We start from the raw sequence: 23,538 nt of genomic DNA, 5'->3' as shown, positions 1-23,538 counted from the left end.
TTTATCTATATATGATATATCTATAGCTAGAGGTTAGGGGAAGTGTTTATCTATATATGATATATCTATAGCTAGAGGTTAGGGGAAGTGTTTATCTATATATGATATATCTATAGCTAGAGGTTAGGGGATGTGTTTATCTATATATGATATATCTATAGCTAGAGGTTAGGGGAAGTGTTTATCTATATATGATATATCTATAGCTAGAGGTTAGGGGAAGTGTTTATCTATATATGATATATCTATAGCTAGAGGTTAGGGGAAGTGTTTATCTATATATGATATATCTATAGCTAGAGGTTAGGGGATGTGTTTATCTATATATGATATATCTATAGCTAGAGGTTAGGGGATGTGTTTATCTATATATGATATATCTATAGCTAGAGGTTAGGGGAAGTGTTTATCTATATATGATATATCTATAGCTAGAGGTTAGGGGATGTGTTTATCTATATATGATATATCTATAGCTAGAGGTTAGGGGATGTGTTTATCTATATATGATATATCTATAGCTAGAGGTTAGGGGAAGTGTTTACATGTCTGTGCCGTTTCCTCCCCAGGTTCATCGTTGGGAAGGAGGAGATTCCCACACACTCCAACCCGCCTGAACACAGCTATCCACAACCCCCGGAGACATCGATCAACACAGAGTCACAGAGGTCAACAGGAAGCCCCGCATCCGGCAGGAAGTCCCTCATCACCCTCACCAGGAGACTGATAGAATCTATGTGAGGACACACACACAGTAACGTTTATACACACACACAGTGTCATTTACATACACACACACACACACACAGTATCATTTACATACACACACACACACACACACACACACACACACACACACACACACACACACACACACACACACACACACACACACACACACACACACACACAGTAACGTTTACACACCCACAGAGTTGTAGTGACCGTGTTGTTTGTCTCCAGATGCAAACATGGACCCAGACATAGATGCTGTAAACACGACCAAGACAACTGCATAGCCTACTGTGTCAAGGTGAGATACCTGTCAGGTACCAGGACAACTGCATAGTCTACTGTGTCAAGGTGAGATACCTGTCAGGTACCAGGACAACTGCATAGTCTACTGTGTCAAGGTGAGATACCTGTCAGGTACCAGGACAACTGCATAGTCTACTGTGTCAAGGTGAGATACCTGTCAGGTACCAGGACAACTGCATAGTCTACTGTGTCAAGGTGAGAAACCTGTCAGGTACCAGGACAACTGCATAGTCTACTGTGTCAAGGTGAGATACCTGTCAGGTACCAGGACAACTGCATAGTCTACTGTGTCAAGGTGAGATACCTGTCAGGTACCAGGACAACTGCATAGTCTACTGTGTCAAGGTGAGATACCTGTCAGGTACCAGGACAACTGCATAGTCTACTGTGTCAAGGTGAGATACCTGTCAGGTACCAGGACAACTGCATAGCCTACTGTGTCAAGGTGAGATACCTGTCAGGTACCAGGACAACTGCATAGCCTACTGTGTCAAGGTGAGATACCTGTCAGGTACCAGGACAACTGCATAGCCTACTGTGTCAAGGTGAGATACCTGTCAGGTACCAGGACAACTGCATAGTCTACTGTGTCAAGGTGAGATACCTGTCAGGTACCAGGACAACTGCATAGTCTACTGTGTCAAGGTGAGATACCTGTCAGGTACCAGGACAACTGCATAGCCTACTGTGTCAAGGTGAGATACCTGTCACTACCAGGACAACTGCATAGCCTACTGTGTCAAGGTGAGATACCTGTCAGGTACCAGGACAACTGCATAGCCTACTGTGTCAAGGTGAGATACCTGTCACTACCAGGACAACTGCATAGTCTACTGTGTCAAGGTGAGATACCTGTCAGGTACCAGGACAACTGCATAGTCTACTGTGTCAAGGTGAGATACCTGTCAGGTACCAGGACAACTGCATAGCCTACTGTGTCAAGGTGAGATACCTGTCACTACCAGGACAACTGCATAGTCTACTGTGTCAAGGTGAGATACCTGTCAGGTACCAGGACAACTGCATAGTCTACTGTGTCAAGGTGAGATACCTGTCAGGTACCAGGACAACTGCATAGTCTACTGTGTCAAGGTGAGATACCTGTCAGGTACCAGGACAACTGCATAGTCTACTGTGTCAAGGTGAGATACCTGTCAGGTACCAGGACAACTGCATAGCCTACTGTGTCAAGGTGAGATACCTGTCAGGTACCAGGACAACTGCATAGCCTACTGTGTCAAGGTGAGATACCTGTCAGGTACCAGGACAACTGCATAGCCTACTGTGTCAAGGTGAGATACCTGTCAGGTACCAGGACAACTGCATAGTCTACTGTGTCAAGGTGAGATACCTGTCAGGTACCAGGACAACTGCATAGTCTACTGTGTCAAGGTGAGATACCTGTCAGGTACCAGGACAACTGCATAGCCTACTGTGTCAAGGTGAGATACCTGTCACTACCAGGACAACTGCATAGCCTACTGTGTCAAGGTGAGATACCTGTCAGGTACCAGGACAACTGCATAGCCTACTGTGTCAAGGTGAGATACCTGTCACTACCAGGACAACTGCATAGTCTACTGTGTCAAGGTGAGATACCTGTCAGGTACCAGGACAACTGCATAGTCTACTGTGTCAAGGTGAGATACCTGTCAGGTACCAGGACAACTGCATAGCCTACTGTGTCAAGGTGAGATACCTGTCACTACCAGGACAACTGCATAGTCTACTGTGTCAAGGTGAGATACCTGTCAGGTACCAGGACAACTGCATAGCCTACTGTGTCAAGGTGAGATACCTGTCAGGTACCAGGACAACTGCATAGTCTACTGTGTCAAGGTGAGATACCTGTCACTACCAGGACAACTGCATAGTCTACTGTGTCAAGGTGAGATACCTGTCAGGTACCAGGACAACTGCATAGTCTACTGTGTCAAGGTGAGATACCTGTCAGGTACCAGGACAACTGCATAGTCTACTGTGTCAAGGTGAGATACCTGTCAGGTACCAGGACAACTGCATAGTCTACTGTGTCAAGGTGAGATACCTGTCACTACCAGGACAACTGCATAGTCTACTGTGTCAAGGTGAGATACCTGTCAGGTACCAGGACAACTGCATAGTCTACTGTGTCAAGGTGAGATACCTGTCAGGTACCAGGACAACTGCATAGTCTACTGTGTCAAGGTGAGATACCTGTCAGGTACCAGGACAACTGCATAGCCTACTGTGTCAAGGTGAGATACCTGTCAGGTACCAGGACAACTGCATAGTCTACTGTGTCAAGGTGAGATACCTGTCAGGTACCAGGACAACTGCATAGCCTACTGTGTCAAGGTGAGATACCTGTCAGGTACCAGGACAACTGCATAGTCTACTGTGTCAAGGTGAGATACCTGTCACTACCAGGACAACTGCATAGTCTACTGTGTCAAGGTGAGATACCTGTCACTACCAGGACAACTGCATAGTCTACTGTGTCAAGGTGAGATACCTGTCACTACCAGGACAACTGCATAGTCTACTGTGTCAAGGTGAGATACCTGTCAGGTACCAGGACAACTGCATAGTCTACTGTGTCAAGGTGAGATACCTGTCACTACCAGGACAACTGCATAGTCTACTGTGTCAAGGTGAGATACCTGTCAGGTACCAGGACAACTGCATAGTCTACTGTGTCAAGGTGAGATACCTGTCAGGTACCAGGACAACTGCATAGCCTACTGTGTCAAGGTGAGATACCTGTCAGGTACCAGGACAACTGCATAGTCTACTGTGTCAAGGTGAGATACCTGTCAGGTACCAGGACAACTGCATAGTCTACTGTGTCAAGGTGAGATACCTGTCAGGTACCAGGACAACTGCATAGCCTACTGTGTCAAGGTGAGATACCTGTCAGGTACCAGGACAACTGCATAGCCTACTGTGTCAAGGTGAGATACCTGTCAGGTACCAGGACAACTGCATAGCCTACTGTGTCAAGGTGAGATACCTGTCACTACCAGGACAACTGCATAGTCTACTGTGTCAAGGTGAGATACCTGTCAGGTACCAGGACAACTGCATAGCCTACTGTGTCAAGGTGAGATACCTGTCAGGTACCAGGACAACTGCATAGTCTACTGTGTCAAGGTGAGATACCTGTCACTACCAGGACAACTGCATAGTCTACTGTGTCAAGGTGAGATACCTGTCAGGTACCAGGACAACTGCATAGTCTACTGTGTCAAGGTGAGATACCTGTCAGGTACCAGGACAACTGCATAGTCTACTGTGTCAAGGTGAGATACCTGTCAGGTACCAGGACAACTGCATAGACTACTGTGTCAAGGTGAGATACCTGTCAGGTACCAGGACAACTGCATAGCCTACTGTGTCAAGGTGAGATACCTGTCAGGTACCAGGACAACTGCATAGTCTACTGTGTCAAGGTGAGATACCTGTCAGGTACCAGGACAACTGCATAGTCTACTGTGTCAAGGTGAGATACCTGTCAGGTACCAGGACAACTGCATAGCCTACTGTGTCAAGGTGAGAAACCTGTCAGGTACCAGGACAACTGCATAGACTACTGTGTCAAGGTGAGATACCTGTCAGGTACCAGGACAACTGCATAGTCTACTGTGTCAAGGTGAGATACCTGTCAGGTACCAGGACAACTGCATAGTCTACTGTGTCAAGGTGAGATACCTGTCAGGTACCAGGACAACTGCATAGTCTACTGTGTCAAGGTGAGATACCTGTCAGGTACCAGGACAACTGCATAGCCTACTGTGTCAAGGTGAGATACCTGTCAGGTACCAGGACAACTGCATAGCCTACTGTGTCAAGGTGAGATACCTGTCAGGTACCAGGACAACTGCATAGCCTACTGTGTCAAGGTGAGATACCTGTCAGGTACCAGGACAACTGCATAGCCTACTGTGTCAAGGTGAGATACCTGTCAGGTACCAGGACAACTGCATAGTCTACTGTGTCAAGGTGAGATACCTGTCAGGTACCAGGACAACTGCATAGCCTACTGTGTCAAGGTGAGATACCTGTCAGGTACCAGGACAACTGCATAGCCTACTGTGTCAAGGTGAGATACCTGTCACTACCAGGACAACTGCATAGTCTACTGTGTCAAGGTGAGATACCTGTCAGGTACCAGGACAACTGCATAGTCTACTGTGTCAAGGTGAGATACCTGTCACTACCAGGACAACTGCATAGTCTACTGTGTCAAGGTGAGATACCTGTCAGGTACCAGGACAACTGCATAGTCTACTGTGTCAAGGTGAGATACCTGTCAGGTACCAGGACAACTGCATAGTCTACTGTGTCAAGGTGAGATACCTGTCAGGTACCAGGACAACTGCATAGACTACTGTGTCAAGGTGAGATACCTGTCAGGTACCAGGACAACTGCATAGCCTACTGTGTCAAGGTGAGATACCTGTCAGGTACCAGGACAACTGCATAGTCTACTGTGTCAAGGTGAGATACCTGTCAGGTACCAGGACAACTGCATAGTCTACTGTGTCAAGGTGAGATACCTGTCAGGTACCAGGACAACTGCATAGCCTACTGTGTCAAGGTGAGATACCTGTCAGGTACCAGGACAACTGCATAGACTACTGTGTCAAGGTGAGATACCTGTCAGGTACCAGGACAACTGCATAGTCTACTGTGTCAAGGTGAGATACCTGTCAGGTACCAGGACAACTGCATAGTCTACTGTGTCAAGGTGAGATACCTGTCAGGTACCAGGACAACTGCATAGCCTACTGTGTCAGGGTGAGATACCTGTCAGGTACCAGGACAACTGCATAGTCTACTGTGTCAAGGTGAGATACCTGTCAGGTACCAGGACAACTGCATAGCCTACTGTGTCAAGGTGAGATACCTGTCAGGTACCAGGACAACTGCATAGTCTACTGTGTCAAGGTGAGATACCTGTCAGGTACCAGGACAACTGCATAGCCTACTGTGTCAAGGTGAGATACCTGTCAGGTACCAGGACAACTGCATAGCCTACTGTGTCAAGGTGAGATACCTGTCAGGTACCAGGACAACTGCATAGTCTACTGTGTCAAGGTGAGATACCTGTCAGGTACCAGGACAACTGCATAGCCTACTGTGTCAAGGTGAGATACCTGTCACTACCAGGACAACTGCATAGCCTACTGTGTCAAGGTGAGATACCTGTCAGGTACCAGGACAACTGCATAGCCTACTGTGTCAAGGTGAGATACCTGTCAGGTACCAGGACAACTGCATAGTCTACTGTGTCAAGGTGAGATACCTGTCAGGTACCAGGACAACTGCATAGTCTACTGTGTCAAGGTGAGATACCTGTCAGGTACCAGGACAACTGCATAGCCTACTGTGTCAAGGTGAGATACCTGTCACTACCAGGACAACTGCATAGCCTACTGTGTCAAGGTGAGATACCTGTCAGGTACCAGGACAACTGCATAGCCTACTGTGTCAAGGTGAGATACCTGTCAGGTACCAGGACAACTGCATAGCCTACTGTGTCAAGGTGAGATACCTGTCACTACCAGGACAACTGCATAGCCTACTGTGTCAAGGTGAGATACCTGTCAGGTACCAGGACAACTGCATAGCCTACTGTGTCAAGGTGAGATACCTGTCAGGTACCAGGACAACTGCATAGTCTACTGTGTCAAGGTGAGATACCTGTCAGGTACCAGGACAACTGCATAGCCTACTGTGTCAAGGTGAGATACCTGTCAGGTACCAGGACAACTGCATAGTCTACTGTGTCAAGGTGAGATACCTGTCAGGTACCAGGACAACTGCATAGTCTACTGTGTCAAGGTGAGATACCTGTCACTACCAGGACAACTGCATAGCCTACTGTGTCAAGGTGAGATACCTGTCAGGTACCAGGACAACTGCATAGCCTACTGTGTCAAGGTGAGATACCTGTCAGGTACCAGGACAACTGCATAGTCTACTGTGTCAAGGTGAGATACCTGTCAGGTACCAGGACAACTGCATAGTCTACTGTGTCAAGGTGAGATACCTGTCACTATCAGGACAACTGCATAGTCTACTGTGTCAAGGTGAGATACCTGTCAGGTACCAGGACAACTGCATAGTCTACTGTGTCAGGGTGAGATACCTGTCAGGTACCAGGACAACTGCATAGTCTACTGTGTCAAGGTGAGATACCTGTCAGGTACCAGGACAACTGCATAGTCTACTGTGTCAAGGTGAGATACCTGTCACTACCAGGACAACTGCATAGTCTACTGTGTCAAGGTGAGATACCTGTCAGGTACCAGGACAACTGCATAGTCTACTGTGTCAAGGTGAGATACCTGTCACTACCAGGACAACTGCATAGTCTACTGTGTCAAGGTGAGATACCTGTCAGGTACCAGGACAACTGCATAGTCTACTGTGTCAAGGTGAGATACCTGTCAGGTACCAGGACAACTGCATAGTCTACTGTGTCAAGGTGAGATACCTGTCAGGTACCAGGACAACTGCATAGTCTACTGTGTTTGTTAAGGTCCAGCCTTCCATGAAGATCAGATACCTATGTTCAGTGTGGGCTACCTGTTACAGTGTTGCCTGAAGGTTATAACAACGTTATAATAACGTTATATTAATGTTTCCAGGGCTTCATCCGTATGTTCAGCGTGGGCTACCTGATCCAGTGTTGCCTGAAGGTTCCGTCAGCGTTCCGCCAGGTGTTCACTAAGCCGTCTCGGCTCCCTTCTCTCTTCTACAACAAGGAGAACTTCCAGCTCGGGGCTTTCCTAGGGTCCTTCGTCTCTATATACAAGGTAAACACTTAGATTCGGTGTTGGGATTAGTTGCTTTAAATTTTTAAAAAGTAGTATTGCTCTTTACTTCTTTCAACAGTAACTAATGACGTATAGCTCCCTGGGAAAAGTAATGTGTTACACTACTAGTTAGAGGTCCACAGCTGTTATTAAAGTAATGATTTACACTACTAGTTAGAGGTCCACAGCTGTTATTAAAGTAATGATTTACACTACTAGTTAAAGGTTCACAGCTGTTATTCTGAAACCTGTCCTCATTCTTTTCATTTCTTTGCTTGACATGGTCTAATAACTCAAGCAGAGTTTGGTAAAACTTTTCTAATTTGGCACACAGAAACTACAGTCCATGAGTAACTTGGTAAATAAAGAATGGCACCGATTGGCCTATAGGGGGCTCTGATTGGCCTATAGGGGGCTCTGATTGGCCTATAGGGGGCTCTGATTGGCCTATAGGTGGCTCTGATTGGCCTATAGGGGGCTCTGATTGGCCTATAGGGGGCTCTGATTGGCCTATAGGGGGCTCTGATTGGCCTATAGGGGGCTCTGATTGGCCTATAGGGGGCTCTGATTGGCCTATAGGGGGCTCTGGTTGACCTATAAGTGGCTCTGGTTGACCTATAAGTGGCTCTGATTGGTCTATAGGTGGCTCTGATTGGCCTATAGGTGGCTCTGTTATAACCAGCCTCACTTAAACCCTCATATCCACCGCTTGACCTAGAGACTTTGTTTGTAGGTGTCTTTCCTCATGCTGAACAAATTTGCCTCAAGGACCCATCAGGTCTGCCAGGATAGGTTGTCCTCCATCTTGATAGGTTGTCCTCCATCTTGATAGGTTGTCCTCCATCTTGATAGGTTGTCCTCCATCTTGATAGGTTGTCCTCCATCTTGATAGGTTGTCCTCCATCTTGATAGGTTGTCCTCCATCTTGATAGGTTGTCCTCCATCTTGGACAGTTTGAACATATGAAGAGTGATGTGTTGGATTGACACCAAACACAACACTTTGTGCTAAAGGACATGAAGTTAATTTCTCTGCTGCATTTTTTAGCAGTTTTACTTTAGTGCCTTGTTGCAAACAGGATGCATGTTTTGGAATATATTTATTCTGTACAGGCTTCCTTCGTTTCACTCTGTCCTTTAGGTTAGTATTGTGGAGTAACTACAATGTTGTTGATCCATCCTCAGTGTTCTCCTATCACAGCCATTAAACTCTGTAACTGTTTTAAAGTCCCCGTTAGCCTCCTGGTGAAATCCCTGAGGAGTTTCCTTGAGTTAGGAAGAACGCCTGTAACATGTTGACCCCCCCCCCCCTCTCTCTTCTTCTCTCTATCGTTCCTAGGATCCTTTGTCTCAATTATACAAGGTACATATATTCTCTCCTTCTCTTTCTCTCTGATATGAACTACTCTCTCTCTCTCCCAGGGGACCAGCTGCTTGCTGCGTTGGGTGCGTAACCTTGATGACGAGCTCCACGCCCTCATAGCAGGTAGGTCAGTCTTTCTAGTGTCCAATTAGCTAGCTGGTAGTCTTACCACTGTGCTATCGGCTAGCTGGTAGTCTTGCCACTGTGCTATCGGCTAGCTGGTAGTCTTACCACTGTGCTATCTGCTAGCTGGTAGTCTTACCACTGTGCTATCGGCTAGCTGGTAGTCTTACCACTGTGCTATCGGCTAGCTGGTAGTCTTACCACTGTGCTATCGGCTAGCTGGTAGTCTTACCACTGTGCTATCGGCTAGCTGGTAGTCTTACCACTGTGCTATCGGCTAGCTGGTAGTCTTACCACTGTGCTATCGGCTAGCTGGTAGTCTTACCACTGTGCTATCGGCTAGCTGGTAGTCTTACCACTGTGCTATCAGCTAGCTGGTAGTCTTACCACTGTGCTATCAGCTAGCTGGTAGTCTTACCACTGTGCTATCGGCTAGCTGGTAGTCTTACCACTGTGCTATCAGCTAGCTGGTAGTCTTACCACTGTGCTATCGGCTAGCTGGTAGTCTTACCACTGTGCTATCAGCTAGCTGGTAGTCTTGCCACTGTGCTATCTGCTAGCTGGTAGTCTTACCACTGTGCTATCTGCTAGCTGGTAGTCTTGCCACTGTGCTATCTGCTAGCTGGAAGTCTTACCACTGTGCTATCGGCTAGCTGGTAGTCTTGCCACTGTGCTATCTGCTAGCCGGTAGTCTTACCACTGTGCTATCGGCTAGCCGGTAGTCTTACCACTGTGCTATCGGCTAGCCGGTAGTCTTGCCACTGTGCTATCGGCTAGCTGGTAGTCTTGCCACTGTGCTATCGGCTAGCTGGTAGTCTTACCACTGTGCTATCGGCTAGCTGGTAGTCTTGCCACTGTGCTATCGGCTAGCCGGTAGTCTTACCACTGTGCTATCGGCTAGCCGGTAGTCTTGCCACTGTGCTATCGGCTAGCTGGTAGTCTTACCACTGTGCTATCGGCTAGCTGGTAGTCTTACCACTGTGCTATCGGCTAGCCGGTAGTCTTACCACTGTGCTATCGGCTAGCCGGTAGTCTTGCCACTGTGCTATCGGCTAGCTGGTAGTCTTGCCACTGTGCTATCGGCTAGCTGGTAGTCTTACCACTGTGCTATCTGCTAGCTGGTAGTCTTGCCACTGTGCTATCGGCTAGCTGGTAGTCTTGCCACTGTGCTATCGGCTAGCTGGTAGTCTTACCACTGTGCTATCTGCTAGCTGGTAGTCTTGCCACTGTGCTATCTGCTAGCTGGTAGTCTTACCACTGTGCTATCGGCTAGCTGGTAGTCTTACCACTGTGCTATCTGCTAGCTGGTAGTCTTACCACTGTGCTATCTGCTAGCTGGTAGTCTTGCCACTGTGCTATCGGCTAGCCGGTAGTCTTGCCACTGTGCTATCGGCTAGCCGGTAGTCTTGCCACTGTGCTATCGGCTAGCCGATAGTCTTGCCACTGTGCTATCGGCTAGCCGGTAGTCTTGTCACTGTGCTATCGGCTAGCTGGTAGTCTTGTCACTGTGCTATCTGCTAGCTGGAAGTCTTACCACTGTGCTATCTGCTAGCTGGTAGTCTTGTCACTGTGCTATCTGCTAGCCGGTAGTCTTGCCACTGTGCTATCGGCTAGCCGGTAGTCTTGTCACTGTGCTATCGGCTAGCTGGTAGTCTTGTCACTGTGCTATCTGCTAGCTGGTAGTCTTGCCACTGTGCTATCGGCTAGCCGGTAGTCTTGCCACTGTGCTATCGGCTAGCCGGTAGTCTTGTCACTGTGCTATCGGCTAGCTGGTAGTCTTGCCACTGTGCTATCGGCTAGCCGGTAGTCTTGCCACTGTGCTATCGGCTAGCCGGTAGTCTTGCCACTGTGCTATCTGCTAGCCGGTAGTCTTGCCACTGTGCTATCGGCTAGCCGGTAGTCTTGTCACTGTGCTATCGGCTAGCCGGTAGTCTTGCCACTGTGCTATCGGCTAGCCGGTAGTCTTGTCACTGTGCTATCGGCTAGCTGGTAGTCTTGTCACTGTGCTATCAGCTATTCATTGGTTACAGAGTCCAGCAATGCATTCATTTCTGTTTTTGTCCCATTGAATTCCCTCTTTCTTTCCCTCTCTCTGTCTGTCTCTCTCTCTCTCTCTCTCTCTCTCTCTCTCTCTCTCTCTCTCTCTCTCTCTCTCCCTCTCTCTTTCCCACTTTCTATACCTTCTCTCTCTCTCTCTCTCCCTCTCCCTCCCTCCCTCCATCTTGATCTCTCTCTCCCTCCCTCCCTCCATCTTGATCTCTCTCTCCCTCCCTCCATCTCTCTCTCTTTAGGTTTCCTGGCTGGCATGTCCATGTTCTTCTACAAAAGCACAACAATCTCCATGTACCTGTTCTCCAAGCTAGTGGAGGTGAGGTCTGTGTCTGTGTCCCATTCCCCCCCCCCCGGACACGTTCACAAAGAACCTGTGGTACTGTGTAGGAAATGATACTACTGTTTCAGATGTGTGTCAGATGAAAAGCACATATCTTTATTGTACCACCGTGTCCCTCTCCAGACCATGTACTTTAAAGGCATTGAGACGGGCCACCTCCCTTACTTCTCCCAGGCTGACACCATCATCTACGCCATATCTACCGCAATCTGCTTCCAGGCTGTAAGAAACACACACCGCAATCATTAAGACACACACGCACACACACACACACCGCAATCATTAAGACACACACGCACACACACACACACACACACACACACACACACACACACACACACACACACACACACACCGCAATCATTAAGACACACACGCACACACACACACACCGCAATCATTAAGACACACACGCACACACACACACACCGCAATCATTAAGACACACACGCACACACACACACACCGCAATCATTAAGAGACACACGCACACACACACACACCGCAATCATTAAGACACACACACACACACACACACACACACACACACACACACACACACACACACACACACACCGCAATCATTAAGACACACACACACACACACACACACCGCAATCATTAAGATACACGCACACACACCGCAATCATTAAGACACACGCACACACACACACACACCGCAATCATTAAGACACACACACACACACACACACACACACACACACACCGCAATCATTAAGACACACACACACACACACACACACACACACACACACACACACACACACACACACACACCGCAATCATTAAGACACACACACACACACACACACACACACACACACACACACCGCAATCATTAAGACACACACACACACACACACACCGCAATCATTAAGACACACACACACACACACACACCGCAATCATTAAGACACACACACACACACACACACACACCGCAATCATTAAGACACACACACACACACACACACACACCGCAATCATTAAGACACACACACGCACGCACGCACTGTTCAGTGCTGACCCTTTTCTCTCTGTCTGTCTGTCTGTCTCTCTCTCTCTCCGTCTGTCTCTCTCTCTCTGTCTGTCTTTCTGTCCTAGGCGGTGATGGAGGTGCAGAATCTCAGACCCTCCTACTGGAAGTTTCTCCTCAGGCTCACCAAGGGCAGGTGTGTCTACTTGTTAGTTAGAAACATCAAGCGGGTTTAACTTCTTTAGGAGAGCAGCCATCATTATGTTGTCGTCCAGAGTCACTTTGATTTGTTTTCCAAGATATAGCACACAATATCTCTGTCCGCCTGTGTGTTTGTCTGTGTCTGTCCGCCTGTGTGTTTGTCTGTGTCTGTCTGTCTGTGTGTCTGTCTGTGTGTCTGTCTGTGTGTCTGTCTGTGTGTCTGTCTGTGTGTCTGTCTGTGTGTCTGTCTGTGTCTGTCTGTGTGTCTGTCTGTGTGTCTGTCTGTGTGTCTGTCTGTGTGTCTGTCTGTGTGTCTGTCTGTGTGTCTGTCTGTGTGTCTGTCTGTGTGTCTGTCTGTGTGTCTGTCTGTGTGTCTGTCTGTGTGTCTGTCTGTGTCTGTCTGTGTGTCTGTCTGTGTGTCTGTCTGTGTGTCTGTCTGTGTGTCTGTCTGCGTGTCTGTCTGCGTGTCTGTCTGCGTGTCCGTCTGCGTGTCCGTCTGCGTGTCCGTCTGCCTGTCCGTCTGCCTGTCCGTCTGCCTGTCCGTCTGCCTGTCCGTCTGCCTGTCCGTCTGCCTGTCCGTCTGCCTGTCCGTCTGCCTGTCCGTCTGCCTGTCCGTCTGCCTGTCCGTCTGCCTGTCCGTCTGCCTGTCCGTCTGCCTGTCCGTCTGCCTGTCCGTCTGCCTGTCCGTCTGCCTGTCCGTCTGCCCGTCCGTCTGCCCGTCCGTCTGCCCGTCCGTCTGCCCGTCCGCCTGCCCGTCCGCCTGCCCGTCCGCCTGCCCGTCCGCCTGCCCGTCCGCCTGCCCGTCCGCCTGTCCGTCCGCCTGTCCGTCCGCCTGCCCGTCCGTGTCTGCGTGTCCGTCTGCAGTTGTGGGGGGGTGGTTGTGGGGGGGTGGTTGGGGGGTTGGGGGGTGTGGTTGTGGGGGGTTGTGGGGGTGGTTGGGGGTGTGTGGTTGGGGGGGTGTCGTTGTGGGGGGTTGGTTGGGGGGGGTGGTTGGGGGGTGTGGTTGGGGGGGGGTGGTTGGGGGGGTGTGGTTGGAGGGGGTGGGGGGGGGTGGTTGGGGGGTGTGGTTGAGGTTGGGGGGGTGTGGTTGTGGGGGTGTGGTTGTGGGGGTGGTTGGGGTTGGGGGGGTGTGGTTGGGGGGTGGTTGGGGGGGGTTGTGGGTGTGGTTGGGGGGTGTGGTTGAGGTTGGGGGGGGTGTGGTTGTGGGGGGGTGGTTGTGGGGGTGTGGTTGTGGGTGTGGTTGGGGGGGTGTGGTTGAGGTTGGGGGGGTGTGGTTGTGGGGTTGTGGTTGTGGGGGTGGTTGGGGTTGGGGGTGTGTTTTGGGGGTGTGGTTGGGGTGTGGTTGTGGGGGTGTGGTTGTGGGGGTGTGGTTGTGGGGGTGGTTGGGGTTGGGGGGGTGTGGTTGGGGGGGTGGTTGTGGGGGTGTGGTTGTGGGGGTGTGGTTGTGGGGTTGTGGTTGTGGGGGTGGTTGGGGTTGGGGGTGTGTGTTTTGGGGGTGTGGTTGTGGTTGGGGGATGTGTGTTTTGGGGGTGTGGTTGTGGTTGGGGGTGTGTGTTGTGGGGGTGGTTGGGGTTGGGGGTGTGTGTTTTGGGGGTGTGGTTGTGGTTGGGGGTGTGTGTTTTGGGGGTGTGGTTGTGGTTGGGGGTGTGTGTTTTGGGGGTGTGGTTGTGGTTGGGGGTGTGTGTTTTGGGGGTGTGGTTGTGGTTGGGGGTGTGTGTTGTGGGGGTGGTTGTGGGGGTGGTTGGGGTTGGGGGTGTGTGTATTGGAGTTGTGGTTGGGGGTGGTTGTGGTTGGGGGTGTGTGTTTTGGGGGTGTGGTTGTGGTTGGGGGTGTGGTTGTGGGGGTGTGTGTTGGTGACTAAAATCCCTCTCTGTCTACAGGTTTGCTTTTATGAACAGGAGGGTGCTGGATGTGTTTGGGACTCAGGCCTCCAGAGACTTCCATGGAATCATGCCCAAATGGTCCCCCGTTACGCCACCCCGACCCTGACCCCTGGAAAGAAACATCACTCTGGGTTGACCCCACATTGTTAGAGGTCAGGGGGTCAGCCAGAGGGGGGGGCGGGAGTCCTAAATGGCCCCCTGTTTCCTGTAGAGTGCACTACTTTTGACCAGGGCCTGCGTAGGATAGTGCACTACATAGGGAACACATGTGCCCTCTCTAAGGACCTATGTCTGCGTGAGGACACTTCGTAAGGCTGTCGTAAGGCTGTTCAACCCCGTAGAGGGCAGATGATATTGTATGTAATGTGGTGAGGGAGAAACTGGCCTCGCCGGGAGACGTCTGGAAATCTGAGTTGATTTAATATGAGCAATATGACTTAAACCTATCCTCTCAGATCTGCCCTGGTGAATAGGGGCTAGGGGGAAGGGGATAGGGACTAGGGGATAGGGAATAGGGGAAGAGGCTAGGGGGAAGGGGAAGGGGCTAGGGGTTGATTTAATATGAGCAATATGACTTAAACCTATCCTTTCAGATCTGCCCTGGTGAATAGGGGATAGGGGGAAGGGGATAGGGACTAGGGAATAGGGGAAGGGGCTAGGGGGGAAGGGGAAGGGGCTAGGGGTTGATTTAATATGAGCAATATGACTTAAACCTATCCTTTCAGATCTGACCTGGTGAATAGGGGATAGGGGGAAGGGGCTAGGGGTTGATTTGGGTCACTGAGGTAAGGTGGGGAGGGGGAGTTTGCTGGACAGTTTTCTAGCTGTTGTCTTGGTAGTGCAGGAGAAGCTCTAACCGAGGGGATGAATCAGCATTAATGGATCCACAAGGTGTTCTGTTCTGGAACCTTCTGGGGTTTTACACTGGCCGTGTCCCAAATTTGTCTTACGTACTACTTACTAAAACGGCATACTGTGTACTAATCATAATACATTCTATTTAGCAGTGATGCGGTCGAGTCACTAAACTTCAAGTCCGAGTCGAGGCCCAAGTCAATGGTTCTATATCAGGTTATTTACCCAGTCAGATGTAGAGGAGGTTATTTACCCAGTCAGATATAGAGGAGGTTATTTACCCAGTCAGATATAGAGGGGTTATTTACCCAGTCAGATACAGAGGAGGTTATTTACCCAGTCAGATACAGAGGAGGTTATTTACCCAGTCAGATATAGAGGAGGTTATTTACCCAGTCAGATATAGAGGAGTTATTTACCCAGTCAGATATAGAGGAGGTTATTTACCCAGTCAGATATAGAGGAGGTTATTTACCCAGTCAGATATAGAGGAGGTTATTTACCCAGTCAGATATAGAGGAGGTTATTTACCCAGTCAGATATAGAGGAGGTTATTTACCCAGTCAGATATAGAGGAGTTATTTACCCAGTCAGATATAGAGGAGTTATTTACCCAGTCAGATATAGTTATTTACCCAGTCAGATATAGAGTAGTTATTTACCCAGTCAGATGTAGAGGAGTTATTTACCCAGTCAGATATAGAGGAGTTATTTACCCAGTCAGATATAGAGGAGGTTATTTACCCAGTCAGATATAGAGGAGTTATTTACCCAGTCAGATATAGAGGAGTTATTTACCCAGTCAGATATAGTTATTTACCCAGTCAGATATAGAGGAGTTATTTACCCAGTCAGATGTAGAGTAGTTATTTACCCAGTCAGATATAGAGGGGTTATTTACCCAGTCAGATATAGAGGAGTTATTTACCCAGTCAGATGTAGAGTAGTTATTTACCCAGTCAGATGTAGAGGAGGTTATTTACCCAGTCAGATGTAGAGGAGGTTATTTACCCAGTCAGATATAGAGGAGTTATTTACCCAGTCAGATATAGAGTAGTTATTTACCCAGTCAGATATAGAGGGGTTATTTACCCAGTCAGATATAGAGGGGTTATTTACCCAGTCAGATATAGAGGAGTTATTTACCCAGTCAGATGTAGAGTAGTTATTTACCCAGTCAGATATAGAGGGGTTATTTACCCAGTCAGATATAGTTATTTACCCAGTCAGATATAGAGGAGTTATTTACCCAGTCAGATATAGAGGGGTTATTTACCCAGTCAGATATAGTTATTTACCCAGTCAGATGTAGAGGAGTTATTTACCCAGTCAGATGTAGAGGAGGTTATTTACCCAGTCAGATATAGAGGGGTTATTTACCCAGTCAGATATAGTTATTTACCCAGTCAGATGTAGAGGAGTTATTTACCCAGTCAGATGTAGAGGAGGTTATTTACCCAGTCAGATATAGAGGAGGTTATTTACCCAGTCAGATGTAGAGGAGGTTATTTACCCAGTCAGATATAGTTATTTACCCAGTCAGATATAGAGGAGTTATTTACCCAGTCAGATGTAGAGGAGGTTATTTACCCAGTCAGATGTAGAGGAGTTATTTACCCAGTCAGATGTAGTGGAGTTATTTACCCAGTCAGATATAGAGGAGTTATTTACCCAGTCAGATATAGTTATTTACCCAGTCAGATGTAGAGGAGGTTATTTACCCAGTCAGATGTAGAGGAGTTATTTACCCAGTCAGATGTAGTGGAGTTATTTACCCAGTCAGATATAGAGGAGTTATTTACCCAGTCAGATGTAGAGGAGTTATTTACCCAGTCAGATGTAGAGGAGTTATTTACCCAGTCAGATATAGAGGAGGTTATTTACCCAGTCAGATATAGAGGAGTTATTTACCCAGTCAGATATAGAGGAGTTATTTACCCAGTCAGATGTAGAGGAGGTTATTTACCCAGTCAGATGTAGAGGAGGTTATTTACCCAGTCAGATATAGAGGGGTTATTTACCCAGTCAGATGTAGAGGAGGTTATTTACAGATGTAGAGGAGTTATTTACCCAGTCAGATATAGAGGAGGTTATTTACCCAGTCAGATATAGAGGAGGTTATTTACCCAGTCAGATGTAGAGGAGGTTATTTACAGATGTAGAGGAGTTATTTACCCAGTCAGATATAGAGGAGGTTATTTACCCAGTCAGATATAGAGGAGTTATTTACCCAGTCAGATATAGAGGAGTTATTTACCCAGTCAGATATAGAGGAGGTTATTTACCCAGTCAGATATAGAGGAGTTATTTACCCAGTCAGATATAGAGGAGTTATTTACCCAGTCAGATATAGAGGAGTTATTTACCCAGTCAGATGTAGAGGAGTTATTTACCCAGTCAGATATAGTGGAGTTATTTACCCAGTCTGAGTTATTTACCCAGTCAGATATAGAGGGGTTATTTAGAATTCATTTTTTGTTTTTAAGTACACAGACTATATACAAAAATTTTTTTTCTTAAGAAATGCCTTCTGTTTAGAACACAATTACAGGTATTGGGACACGGCCAATCAATGGAGGCAGCACTAGTGGTAGAGTGGAGGGGCGGCAGGTAGCCTCGTGGTTAGAGTGGAGGGGCGGCAGGTAGCCTCGTGGTTAGAGTGGAGGGGCGGCAGGTAGCCTCGTGGTTAGAGTGGTTAGAGTGGAGGGGTGGAGGGGTGGAGGGGTGGCAGATAGCCTAGTGGTTAGAGCGTTGGGCCAGTAACCGGAAGGTTGCTGGATCGAATCCCCGAGCTGACAAGGTAAAAATCTGTCTTTCTGCCTCCTGAACAAGACGGTTAACTCTCTGTTCCCCGGTAGGCCGTCATTGTAAATAAGAATTTGTTCTTAACTGACTTGCCTAGTTAAATAAAGGTTTAAAAAATGTTTTATAAAAAAGGACAACACACACCTCAGTTCAGCAGCACAGTAACTCCTAATCTCTCCACCAGGGGGCAGGCTTGATTCAGTTCTCAATTCGACTTTCCATTTAGTAATTTATTGATGTCAGACTTCTACTTCAGTGGAAGTTCAGATTGATCTTGTACTAAATTGAAAACTCCTTTTCATAAAACATTGGACAAATTCAATCGACTTCTTTAATTGAATGAGTTAAAACTGTCAGGTCCCAATCCCACCTCTCTCCCCTCTCTCCCTCCCCTCCCTCTTCCCTCTTCTTCCCTCCTCCCCCTCTCCCTCCCCTCCATCTCTCCCTCCCCTCTCTCCCTCCTCCCTCTCTCCCTCCCCTCTCTCCCTCCTCCCTCTTCTTCCCTCCCCTCCCTCTCTCCCTCCCCTCCCTCTCTCCCTCCCCTCCCTCCCTCCCCTCCCTCTCTCCCTCCCCTCCCTCCCTCCCTCCCTCTTCTTCCCTCCCCTCTCTCCCTCCCCTCCATCTCTCCCTCCCCTCCCTCTCTCCCTCTTCCCTCTTCTTCTCTCCTCCCCCTCTCTCCCTCCCTCCCCTCCCTCTCTCCCTCCCCTCCCCTCTCTCCCCCTCTTCCCTCTCTCCCTCCCTTCCTCTTCCCTGTCCCTCTCTTCCCTCCTCCCCCTCTCTTCCCTCTCTCCCCCTTGCCTCTCTCTCTCTCTCTCCAGGTTGAGAGAAACTGATTGTGAAAGGCATCATGTTAGAAACGTAGCAGAGATGTTTTAAATATAGCAGTAAACAGACTAATGTATGATACTTGATTATAATCTCAACATATATAAATACCTGTATGATATAAATACCTGTATGACAATGTTTGTAATTTATGTATAAAATAATTCAGCAACATGTTTAGTGTTTTGTTGGTGTTTCCAGAAGGTGTGATTTACTTTCTATTAAATATTTTGTAGAATCCTGTTGTAATACTGTCTGTTATTTAGTGGATGGAAGATCCAACAGAGCACTGTGCTTCTACACCTGACTAGTGGTTAGAGTGGAGGGGCAGGTAGACTAGTGGTTAGAGTGGAGGGGCGGCAGGTAGACTAGTGGTTAGAGTGGAGGGGCGGCAGGTAGCCTAGTGGTTAGAGTGGAGGGGTGGCAGGTAGACTAGTGGTTAGAGTGGAGGGGCAGGGTAGACTAGTGGTTAGAGTGGAGGGGCGGCATGTAGCCTAGTGGTTAGAGTGGAGGGGCGGCATGTAGCCTAGTGGTTAGAGTGGAGGGGCGGCAGGTAGCCTAGTGGTTAGAGTGGAGGGGAGGCAGGTAGCCTAGTGGTTAGAGTGGAGGGGAGGCAGGTAGCCTAGTGGTTAGAGTGGAGGGGCGGCAGGTAGCCTAGTGGTTAGAGTGGAGGGGCGGCAGGTAGCCTAGTGGTTAGAGTGGAGGGGCGGCAGGTAGACTAGTGGTTAGAGTGGAGGGGTGGCAGGTAGCCTAGTGGTTAGAGTGGAGGGGCGGCAGGTAGCCTAGTGGTTAGAGTGGAGGGGCGGCAGGTAGCCTAGTGGTTAGAGTGGAGGGGCGGCAGGTAGACTAGTGGTTAGAGTGGAGGGGTGGCAGGTAGACTAGTGGTTAGAGTGGAGGGGTGGCAGGTAGCCTAGTGGTTAGAGTGGAGGGGCGGCAGGTAGCCTAGTGGTTAGAGTGGAGGGGCGGCAGGTAGACTAGTGGTTAGAGTGGAGGGGCAGGGTAGACTAGTGGTTAGAGTGGAGGGGAGGCAGGTAGACTAGTGGTTAGAGTGGAGGGGTGGCAGGTAGACTAGTGGTTAGAGTGGAGGGGTGGCAGGTAGACTAGTGGTTAGAGCGGAGGGGAGGCAGGTAGCCTAGTGGTTAGAGTGGAGGGGAGGCAGGTAGACTAGTGGTTAGAGTGGAGGGGAGGCAGGTAGCCTAGTGGTTAGAGTGGAGGGGAGGCAGGTAGACTAGTGGTTAGAGTGGAGGGGTGGCAGGTAGACTAGTGGTTAGAGTGGAGGGGCAGGGTAGACTAGTGGTTAGAGTGGAGGGGAGGCAGGTAGCCTAGTGGTTAGAGTGGAGGGGAGGCAGGTAGACTAGTGGTTAGAGTGGAGGGGTGGCAGGTAGACTAGTGGTTAGAGTGGAGGGGCGGGGTAGACTAGTGGTTAGAGTGGAGGGGCGGGGTAGACTAGTGGTTAGAGTGGAGGGGCGGCAGGTAGACTAGTGGTTAGAGTGGAGGGGCGGCAGGTAGTCTAGTGGTTAGAGTGGAGGGGCGGCAGGTAGACTAGTGGTTAGAGTGGAGGGGCGGCAGGTAGACTAGTGGTTAGAGTGGAGGGGCGGCAGGTAGACTAGTGGTTAGAGTGGAGGGGCGGCAGGTAGACTAGTGGTTAGAGTGGAGGGGCGGCAGGTAGACTAGTGGTTAGAGTGGAGGGGCGGCAGGAAGCCTAGTTGTTAGAGTGGAGGGGCGACAGGTAGCCTAGTGGTTAGAGTGGAAGGGTGGCAGGTAGCCTAATGATTAGAGAGGAGGGGCGGCAGGTAGACTAGTGGTTAGAGTGGAGGGGTGGCAGGTAGCCTAGTGGTTAGAATGGAGGGGAGGCAGGTAGACTAGTGGTTAGAGTGGAGGGGAGGCAGGTAGACTAGTGGTTAGAGTGGAGGGGCAGCAGGTAGCCTAGTGGTTAGAGTGGAGGGGCGGCAGGTAGCCTAGTGGTTAGAGTGGAGGGGTGGCAGGTAGCTTAGTGGTTAGAGTGGAGGGGCGGCAGGTAGCCTAGTGGTTAGAGTGGAGGGGCGGCAGGTAGCCTAGTGGTTAGAGTGGAGGGGCGGCAGGTAGCCTAGTGGTTAGAGTGGAGGGGCGGCAGGTAGACTAGTGGTTAGAGTGGAGGGGAGTCAGGTAGTCCTACATTTACATTTACATTTAAGTCATTTAGCAGACGTGGTTAGAGTGGAGGGGCGGCAGGTAGCCTAGCGGTTAGAGTGGAGGGGCGGCAGGTAGACTAGCGGTTAGAGTGGAGGGGCGTCAGGTAGCCTAGCGGTTAGAGTGGAGGGGCGGCAGGTAGCCTAGTGGTTAGAGTGGAGGGGCGGCAGGTAGCCTAGTGGTTAGAGTGGAGGGGCGGCAGGTAGCCTAGTGGTTAGAGTGGAGGGGCGGCAGGTAGCCTAGTGGTTAGAGTGGAGGGGAGGCAGGTAGACTAGCGGTTAGAGTGGAGGGGAGGCAGGTAGACTAGCGGTTAGAGTGGAGGGGCGGCAGGTAGCCTAGCGGTTAGAGTGGAGGGGCGGCAGGTAGCCTAGTGGTTAGAGTGGAGGGGCGGCAGGTAGCCTAGTGGTTAGAGTGGAGGGGCGGCAGGTAGCCTAGTGGTTAGAGTGGAGGGGAGGCAGGTAGCCTAGTGGCTAGAGTGGAGGGGAGGCAGGTAGCCTAGTGGCTAGAGCGGAGGGGCGGCAGGTAGCCTAGTGGTTAGAGTGGAGGGGAGGCAGGTAAACTAGTGGTTAGAGTGGATGGGTTACTACTGATGGGAGGGAAACATCATGATAGGTTACTACTGATGGGAGGGAAACAGCATGATAGGTTACTACTGATGGGAGGGAAACAGCATGATAGGTTACTACTGATAGGAGGGAAACAGCATGATAGGTTACTACTGATGGGAGGGAAACAGCATGATAGGTTACTACTGATGGGAGGGAAACAGCATGATAGGTTACTACGGATAGTCCTGAGGCAGAATAGTTGAAACTGGAACAGCAGCACGGCCAGGTGGACTGGGGACAGCAAGGAGTCATCATGCCCGGTAGTCCTGACTGCCCAGCAGTGAAGGGAAATCTTAACGCTACAACATACAATGACATTCTAGATGATTCTGTTCTTCCAACTTTGTGGCAACAGTTTTGGTGGAAGGCCCTTTCCTGTTTCAGCATGACAATGCCCCCGTGCAACAAAGAGAGGTCCATACAGAAATGGTTTGTCAAGATCGGTGTGGAAGAACTTACATTTTTATTTTAGTCATTTAGCAGACACTTTTATCCAGAGTGATTTACAGAGTGCATACATTTTCATACTGGTCCCCCCGTGGGAATTGAACCCACACCCTGGCGTCTACCAACTGAGCTACACAGGATTACTTGACTGGCCTGCACAGAGCCCTGACCTCAACCCCATCGAACACCTTTGGGATGAATTGGAATGCCGACTACAAGCCAGGCCTAATCGCCCAACATCAGTGCCCGACCTCACTAATGCTCTTGTGGCTGAATGGAAGCAAGTCCCGTGCAGCAATGTTCCAACATCTAATGGAAAGCCTTCCAAGAAGAGTGGAGGCTGTTATAGCAGCAATGTTCCAACATCTAGTGGAAAGCCTTCCCAGAAGAGTGGAGGCTGTTATAGCAGCAATGTTCCAACATCTAGTGGAAAGCCTTCCCAGAAGAGTGGAGGCTGTTATAGCAGCAATGTTCCAACATCTAGTGGAAAGCCTTCCCAGAAGAGTGGAGGCTGTTATAGCAGCAATGTTCCAACATCTAGTGGAAAGCCTTCCCAGAAGAGTGGAGGCTGTTATAGCAGCAAAAGGGGGGGACCAACTCCATATTAATTCCCATGATTTTTGAATGAGATGTTGGACGAGCAGGTGTCCACATACTTTTGGTGGTGGTGGTAATTAGGCCCTATGTAACCTACAGTATAAAGAGTAGTAGTCTGTGGGTTTTTGTGTAGCCCTGGATTGGAGACTAAATGTATTACAATGTCACTTTTTAAATCATTAACGTATTAATGAGCAGAGAGAGAGAGTGCAGGAGAAACTAAAAAGGCAAAACGGGCTTTAGAACAGCTGTGTCCTAATCCAACAGAAGTGGACATGGAACCCGAAAGTAATTCATTTCGACAATTGTCTTCATTTTAATTAGACGTCACAATCCTCCGATACTGTCACTATGCTTCAATACCTCTGTGTCTGGGAGGTCTTGGTGTGTTGGGTAAAAACCGAGGGCTCTGGGTATCACAGACCCTTTGTT

At 49.2% G+C, this 23,538-nt stretch overlaps 1 protein-coding gene and 2 long non-coding RNA genes across 59 annotated transcripts in view; 2 read left to right on the top strand and 1 right to left on the bottom strand.

Moving 5' to 3' along the window:
* The window catches only part of tmem135 (transmembrane protein 135), a 39,519-nt gene extending 24,208 nt beyond the window's left edge, over positions 1-15,311 (top strand). Inside the window, 9 exon segments of the mRNA XM_055936939.1 lie at positions 570-737; positions 964-1,033; positions 7,674-7,841; positions 9,263-9,326; positions 11,618-11,694; positions 11,842-11,940; positions 12,845-12,912; positions 14,798-14,877; positions 14,880-15,311. Coding sequence (XP_055792914.1) covers positions 570-737; positions 964-1,033; positions 7,674-7,841; positions 9,263-9,326; positions 11,618-11,694; positions 11,842-11,940; positions 12,845-12,912; positions 14,798-14,877; positions 14,880-14,950 — 865 coding nt within the window. The 3' untranslated portion in view covers positions 14,951-15,311.
* On the bottom strand, positions 2,274-7,000 carry LOC129864233 (uncharacterized). Of its 8 annotated transcripts, none has more exons than XR_008761206.1 (8): positions 6,874-7,000; positions 6,177-6,773; positions 5,129-5,276; positions 4,180-4,228; positions 4,031-4,129; positions 2,887-3,680; positions 2,539-2,786; positions 2,274-2,489 (listed from the first exon to the last, which is right to left on the bottom strand). It is a non-coding gene; the product is annotated as an uncharacterized LOC129864233 (long non-coding RNA). The 8 variants fall into 8 exon arrangements; XR_008761204.1 differs by lacking the exon at positions 6,874-7,000 and having other exon boundaries at positions 2,887-3,384; positions 3,435-3,680; positions 6,177-6,867; XR_008761205.1 differs by lacking the exon at positions 6,874-7,000 and having other exon boundaries at positions 2,887-3,134; positions 3,435-3,680; positions 6,177-6,867.
* Positions 15,312-15,543: 232 nt separating the features above from the next.
* LOC129864230 (uncharacterized) lies at positions 15,544-18,782 on the top strand. 50 transcript variants are annotated; one of them, XR_008761191.1, is made up of 5 exons: positions 15,545-16,657; positions 16,821-17,667; positions 17,745-17,800; positions 18,041-18,329; positions 18,387-18,782. It is a non-coding gene; the product is annotated as an uncharacterized LOC129864230 (long non-coding RNA). The 50 variants fall into 50 exon arrangements; XR_008761170.1 differs by having other exon boundaries at positions 15,546-16,657; positions 16,821-17,640; positions 17,718-17,772; positions 17,823-18,329; XR_008761178.1 differs by having other exon boundaries at positions 15,544-16,657; positions 16,821-17,367; positions 17,504-18,329.
* Positions 18,783-23,538: the final 4,756 nt, after the last annotated feature.

The sequence above is a fragment of the Salvelinus fontinalis genome, chromosome 10 (genome assembly GCF_029448725.1).
Source record: "Salvelinus fontinalis isolate EN_2023a chromosome 10, ASM2944872v1, whole genome shotgun sequence".
In the NCBI taxonomy this organism is placed as follows: domain Eukaryota; kingdom Metazoa; phylum Chordata; class Actinopteri; order Salmoniformes; family Salmonidae; genus Salvelinus; species Salvelinus fontinalis.
This window is presented reverse-complemented; position numbering and strand designations above follow the sequence as displayed.